Source organism: Otolemur garnettii, unplaced genomic scaffold, assembly GCF_000181295.1.
Source record: "Otolemur garnettii isolate 467f Iridium unplaced genomic scaffold, OtoGar3 scaffold00040, whole genome shotgun sequence".
NCBI lineage: Eukaryota > Metazoa > Chordata > Mammalia > Primates > Galagidae > Otolemur > Otolemur garnettii.
The window spans coordinates 808,468-815,941 of record NW_003852435.1 but is presented as its reverse complement, the minus strand read 5'-3'; the positions used below and the strand labels follow the sequence as shown (position 1 = coordinate 815,941).

At 39.2% G+C, this 7,474-nt stretch overlaps 1 protein-coding gene across 2 annotated transcripts in view; it reads right to left on the bottom strand.

Annotated features, from left to right (window-relative positions):
- ELF1 (E74 like ETS transcription factor 1) overlaps positions 1–7,474 on the bottom strand; it is a 115,226-nt gene that overhangs the window by 28,564 nt on the left and 79,188 nt on the right. For both annotated transcript variants that reach the window (XM_023513420.1, XM_012805380.2), the window contains exon 3: positions 361–541. In XM_023513420.1, the coding sequence (XP_023369188.1) occupies positions 361–541 (181 nt within the window). The remainder of the gene's footprint in view (positions 1–360; positions 542–7,474) is intronic.

Here is a 7,474-nt window from a genome sequence, read left to right as displayed (position 1 = left end):
TAGTGATGCATGCCTGTAGTCGGAGCTAACTGGGATGCTGACACAAGAGGACTGCTTGAACCCAGAAGTTTGAGATTGCTGTGAGCAGGGCTGAGGCAATGGCACTCTAGCTTGAAGCAACACAGTGAGACTCTCTGTATTAAAAGAAAAAAAAGAAGAAAAATAAATGAGAGGTGCCAAAGCAGTACGGAACACAGAGGAGAGAGTAAATGTAATTTCCTTTTCCAGGCAGGGCTCTAGCTTCTGCAGGTAATGAAGTTTCTTAAAATCAAGGTAAAGACTTTTTATGCCCCCAAACCTCAAGACTAGGACATTGCCTAAAACTGTGCTACACCAAAGTTCCACTATAGACAAAGGCACCTGTAAGGGTGATGTCATCATCATCGTCATCTATGATTTCTTCTTCAGCAACATCCAGTGAGCTCTCAGTAATCATGTCATTGGGCTCCTCCACACAGGCGAGACCAGCGTAACTGTTGAGAATATCAGCACCAGGAACATGTTCCACAATGACAGCAGGAAAAATAGCTGGATCACCAAGCTGGAAGCATTGCGAAGAGGTGAGAAAAAATAAAGAATTAACAAAGTTTTGCTTTGTTAAACAGCTCAAAAATATTTTATATTGGATATTGATTTAGGTTTTACATAATTAGCTACTTGTATCTTGACAATCCTACTAGGCTGCAGAGAACATGTATCTGCTAAGACCAAATAGGATGGGCACAGTAGCTCATGCCTGTAATCCCAACACTTTGGGAGGATTGTTTGAGACTGCGAGTTCAAGACTAGGCTGGGCAATAGAACAAGACCTCATCTCCACAAAATACAGAAAACTTACGTCAGGCATGATGGCACATCCAGCTACACGGAGGAAGGAGGATCACAGGAGTTATCTAATTTTCTGTTTTTAGTAGAGATGGGGTCTTGTTCTTGCTCAGGCTCATCTCAAACTCCTGAGCTCAAGGGATCCTCCCACCTGGACCTCCCAGAGTGCTAGGATTACAGGTGTGAGCTACCTCACTTGGGCCCTTAAAAATTCATTTTTATTCTGAGGCAGAGTCTTATTCTGTAGCCCTGTATAGAGTGCTGTGGAGTCATAGCTCACAGCAACCTCAAACTCCTGGGCTCAAGTGATCCTCCTGCCTCAGCCTTCTGAGCAGCTGAGGCTATAGGTGCCCACCACAATGCCCAGCTAGTTTTTCTATTTTTATTTTACTTATTTATTTTTGAGACAAACTCTTACTCTGTTATCCTCAGTAGAGTGCTATTGCATTATAGTTCACAGTAACTTCAAATTCTTGGGCTCAAGTGATCCTCTTGCCTCAGCCTACTGAGGGGGACTACTGGTGGCTGTTACAATGCCTGGCTAGTTTTGAAGACAGGGTCTTACTCTGGCTCAGGCTGGTCTCAAACTCATGAACTCAAGCAATCCACCTGCCTTGGCCTCCCAGAGTGCTAGGATCAAAGGCATGAGCAACTGTGCCCAGCTGATTTTTCTATTTTAAGTACAGATGGGGTCTTACTCTTGCTCGGGCTGGTCTGCTATCCACCCACCTCAGTCACCCAGAGGGCTAAGATTATCAGTGTGAACCACTGCACTCAGCCTAAAAATATATTTTTAAATTTTATTTTACTTATTTTTTAGAGACAAGGTCTCTCACTGTGATGCTCAGGCTGGAGTGGAGTGGCTATTCACTGGTGCAATCATAGTGAACAACATTCTTGGACTCCTCAGCCTAAGTGATCTTCCTGCCTCAGCTTCCCAAGTAGTTGGGACCACAGATGCAAGCCTATCACCCAGCAACTTTTCTGTTTTCCTTAAGTGTGCTGTATAGAAAATATTATTTATGGTTTCTTATAGCTCAGCAGCCTCAGTATTTAAAAATTAATGTGTACAGAACTGAGATTAGGTATTACTTCTATCACAAGAATTTAATTGCCTAAATTAAACATATATCGTAGGTCCTAAACAGATACTATCTTTGCTTTCAAGAACACTAGGCGAAGGAGGGAGGGGTGGAGGAAAAGAAATGCAGAGAGAGGGAAGGAGGAAGGGGGGTGGGGTCTTGATGTGTGCCACACTTTTTGGGGGCAAGACACGATTGTAAGAGGGACTTTACCTAACAAATGCAATCAGTGTAACCTTGTTTCTTGTGCCCTCAATAAATCCCCAACAATAAAAAAGAAAAAAGAACACTACACTATATTCTGAAATTTATAGGTAATGACCCTAAAATGTATTTGGATCGTTTTATTTCAAAACATTTGTTCCTGTTTCAGAAAAGAGGAAGTTAGCCAAAAGTAACTGGGGCTCTTCAAATTGTAAAACAAGTTTTAAAACTTGTGAAAACTAGGAGGGTCAAAAATTATACTGTAGAAGCAGGGTATGGGAGTGCACATCTGTAGTCCCAGCTACTTAGGAAGCTAAAGAGGGAGGATCACTTGAGGCCAGAAATTTGAAGCTGCAATGAGGTATGATCATATCTGTAAATGGTCATTGCACTCCAGCCTGGGCAACATGGCAAGACCCCTATCTCTAAAAACAGAAATAAAATTATACTGTAACACACATACTCCACACAGAAGATATATATATATCACACATATATAATAACATATAAACATATATATTTACATATAAAATATTTTGTGTGTATATATAAATTTATATATATTTATATTTACATATAAATTACATTTAAAATGTAAATATCTATATTTACATATAAAAATGTCCAAGGCAAAGTCATTTGGCCTTGCCTTTCCCTCTTTGGGAGGTGACTAGCGTACATGCAACCCAACCTAGCATGATGATGCTCTTGTTAAAACACATCTAATAGCCCAAGTTGAGCTCCTATCCTTCTGTCACATGACTTCATTTTATGCTGCAACAACCCTATGCACTAGGTAAGAACAGAGCTCATCTCTCCATCCACTGATATCATGGTGAGGAATCAAGAAACTTAACCAAGGTCACCCACTAAGTCAAAGATGGAAACAGGTAAAACGCAATTTACAGGAGCAGTCCTTGTCCAAAGGAAAACCAAAATAGTCCTCCCTATTCAAATCTATTTGGCTCCTGTCATTTGGGTATAGTAAGATAGAGAACATTATAAGGGATATCACCAAAATTTTTAATCTGTATAGTTCCTAAGTTTCAATTAACTAAGGAAACTTATTACCACTCTCTTCCTTGTCCTATTTATTCTACTAACCTGTGATTACTCTATTCCCCAGAATTCACAGGTCTCAGGAACACTTTTTCAGACTCCACTATAATCAATGCCACTTCTACTTTAGTGCCCTTTCCAGAGACAACCATTGTTACCATTTTCTGTGTTCCATAACAGTGTATATACAATCAAGCATATTCTAATCTTCTTTAAACAATCATTTTAGTTTTAGTCAAATAATTTAATTTTTAAACTATCAAAAAATATTGATAAAGTAGAAAAATAAGTTTCCTTTGAAAGAAAAACTTAATTATGACTGAAAAGGGACACATGGATCCGTGATTTAGAAGGCAGCAACAGATAAAATTGTGAACCAGGAGACTGAGTGCCTTCTCCAACTCTGACATCATGACCTCATTTTCCTTACCTTAAATGAAGGAAGAGCACCAGATGATCCTAAGGGCCCTTCTGGGTTTTGTTAAGATGTATTTTACAGTCATGGATTCCCAAAACAGTCTGAGCTTATGACATAACGAGAGAAGGGATTATTCAAGCTTATGCATCAAATGGGGAGAAGGAGTAGAATGTACAGTGGCCACACAGCTACTGACTTTCCTATTGCTATTAACATTTATTAGCACTCAAATGCACCAGGCATTTTGCTCAATGCTTTACATAGACTACCCCTCAATTTAACCTCCACAAAACCTACAATGGAGATATGCTCAACTATTTTATACATAGGAAAATGGAAGCAAGGGGAAGGGAAGTTGTTATGCCTGAAATTCTCCCAAAAGACCCCCACAGACAGTCCGAGACACACTCTGATGTAAAAAGCATGAGATGAGCTTATTTCACCCCGCAGGCCAGGGGCCTAGGAACAGAACTTATGTGGTAGACAACAAAATGGAGCTGATCTGGTCCTCACAGAGTAATCTACTGTCAAGTTATATAGCTAGCAAAGAACTCTAACTTGAACCGAATCTAAGGTCTATGCTCTTTACCTGTACACGATTATAGTTAAGCCTTAAACACAGCAGTTTTATTACCATATTTACTTGGCACTATTTAGAAAACCAGAGGGTGGAGGTATGACTTTATTATTTTTTCCATGGCTTCACCAATTTGAGTCTATGATAAACTTTCTCATCTGCATAGCCAGTTCCTCTTGGTTAGCACGGTACTTTCCAGGATCACTACTAACTTGAGCCTATAGCCTTTTCCTTCTGAAGCACTTACTTTTATCATGAAAAGCATGGTCCACTCTTTTCTAGTCTACTGAAATAGGGATATAAATTAAAAGCTGTTCGCCTCTAATTTCACCAGGGTGTTTTCATCTATATATAAGAAACAGACCAACTTTTCGGTCTTCATAATATGAACAGTTAGGTAAAAGACCTGAATCTATATATACAAAATACACCTAGGAAACACCTCTCCGGTGATGGAAGGACTTCCACTCTATTACCATAAAAGGAAGGAGGATACATATTCTAGAAATTCTCTGTGGATCTGGCTCGTAATAAACTGCCTCTTAAACTGGACTGACGACTAGCAACTGGCTCAAGTACGAGTCACCGGCAATCTATGAAGTCCATAACCACACATTCTAAAATTCCTTACAGAGAACTAGTTTCCCTACTTCTAAATAAAGACATGGTAAAGTCAGGTTGAGATGGGAGGACTGCTTGAGGCTCAAGAGTTTGAGACCAACCTGAGCATGACACTTCGTCTCTACTGAAAATAGAAAAAACGAGCTGGGCTCGGCGCCTGTGGCTCAAGCGGCTAAGGTGCCAGCCACATACACCTAAGGCGGCGGGTTCGAATCCCCAGCCCGGGCCTGCCAAACAACAATGATGGCTGCAACCAAAAAATGGCCAGGCGTTGTGGCAGGCGCCTGTGGTCCCAGCTACTTGGGAGGCTGAGGCAGGAGACTCGCTTGAGCCCAGGAGTTGGAGGTTGCTGTGAGCTGGGAAGCCATGACACTCTACCCAGGGGAATAGCTTGAGGCTCCGTCTCAAAAAAAAAAAAAAAAGAAAAAATGAGCTGGGCTTTGTGGTGGGCACTTGTACTCTCATCTACTCAAGAGGGTAAGGCAGGAGGATCATATGAGCCCAGGAATTTGAGGTTGCTGTGAGCTATGCTTACACTATGGTACTTTAGTCTGGGGCAAAAAGAGTGAGACTCTGTCTCAAACAAAAACAAGACATGGTTAAGATTCAAATGTTAAAATATTATTGGGACTTGGTATGAGTTTGCTATGGCTGACACAACCAAGTACCACAAAACTAGGTCTCTTAAACAACAGAAATTCATGTCTCACAGTTTTGTTTGTTCAAAGTCTGAAGTCAAGGTATTGGTAGAATCGGTTCCTTGTGTGGACGATGAGGGAAGAAGCGTTCCAGGCCTCACTTTGGCTTACAGATGGCTAGTCTTCATGTTCTCATGAGTTCTCCCTGTGTCTGTGTCTAAATTTTCCCTTTTTATAAGAATACCAGTCATAAAGGAATAAGGGCTCACCTTACACCAGGATGACCTCATCTTAACTAATTCCATCTGTAGTGACTCTATTTCCAAATAAGGTCACATTCTGAGGTACTGGGGGGGGGGTAGGTCTTCAATGTATTAAATGAGGGCATGTGTGTGCATGTGCATACACAATTCAACCAATAATAGAATTCAATTTAATTTAGTTTTAAGTCTATCATTTGACAATTAATTCTCTCTACCATAAATAACTTTTTTTAGCTTATAGAGAAAAAGATATACAGAAGATGCCCAAAATATGCATATAAACTTTAAGAAGGAAAGAACTGTATTAAAATTGTAATACTTAAGTCGTGTTTGACTTAATGCCCAAATATGGGTGGTGCCTGTGGCTCAAAGAATAGGGCACCGGCCCCACATACCCGAGGTGGAAGGTTCAAACCTGGCCCTGGCCAAAAACTGCAAAAAAAAAAAAAAGAGATGCCCAAACATGACTTTGTTCATCTTTTGTTATCAGTACGTACTATTAAAATTTTAACACATTTTTTCTTTCTTTCTTAAATGTATATACCTTTTTTCGACTCCTTCTATATAAACTTTGTTATTCTTTCTGAATATATTTCAGATATTATACTCCAGGTCTTTGTTGGAGACTGCCAAACCATATCTATCTTAGTTTTTTTTATATACCATTTCATCCAGATCGCTTCCAAGATTTATTTAAAAGAGTAGCCTCAGAAAGCTCAGAAATATTCATAAAATACCTATACTCCTAACAGTTAGCAGTAAGATTTGTTACCTACTTTTAAGAATGAAGGTGTCAATACTTCTGTGATGCTCTAACAAAAATGGAAAGTAGCATTCCACTTAGCTGGCTACTTCTTCAAAAAAAAATAATGACTCTCCAAAATACTTCGAAAAGCTCTTGTCATGTAAAATATCAAGCATATTTTCTACCTTTTATTTGAATCAGGGAACCTGACTATATTCTACCAGTGCTTATGAACCTTCGCTATACACTAGGAAACATTTTAAGGGGTTAACATTTGATCCCATGTGGTATCAAATAAATCAGAATATCTGGGGTGTCCATGGTCTGATATTGTGTCCAATTTGCACCCAGGCGTCAGAACTATTGCTGTTAAGAATTACAACATTCATCTTACAGGGGTACAAGTGAATCTTTCTAAGAGTAGAATGTGAACGTTTTAAAACAATAACTGAGAAAATGACATGAAGGCTGTGTTGACCAGTTTGATGGAAGTATTTCGGATTGCATGTGAAAACCCCACACTGTACCCAAAAATTGCATTAATGTACATAGTTACCATTCAATAAAAAAAAAAAAAGAATTACAACATTCAAAACTACATTCCTTAAATTGAGTCAGCTTTATTTGTGCCATTATCTGGGATTACACTAATACAAACAATTAAATTTTTGTTATTACAAGATCTTCTGCTGCTTGGCACTTGCAGATTATTTCTACCTTTGGTTTTTTTTGCAGTTTTTGGCCGGGGCTGGGTTTGAACCTGCCACCTCTGGCATATGGGACCAGCACCCTATTCCTTTGAGCCACAGGTACCGCCCAACCACCTTTGTTTTTTGAATAGAAATAAATTACAAATCATGGGGATGACAAAGGGTAGATCTGGTCTTAAAATCTATGAAAGATCAGAGTTTTTCAAAGCCTGAATTTCTAGAAGCAAATTAAACTATAGAGAAAAATACATACACCAATTTTTCCTTTCTATTAATTACAGGCAAATTTAGGACATGTGTTGAAAGCAAAACTTCAGTAGATTTTTTTTTAG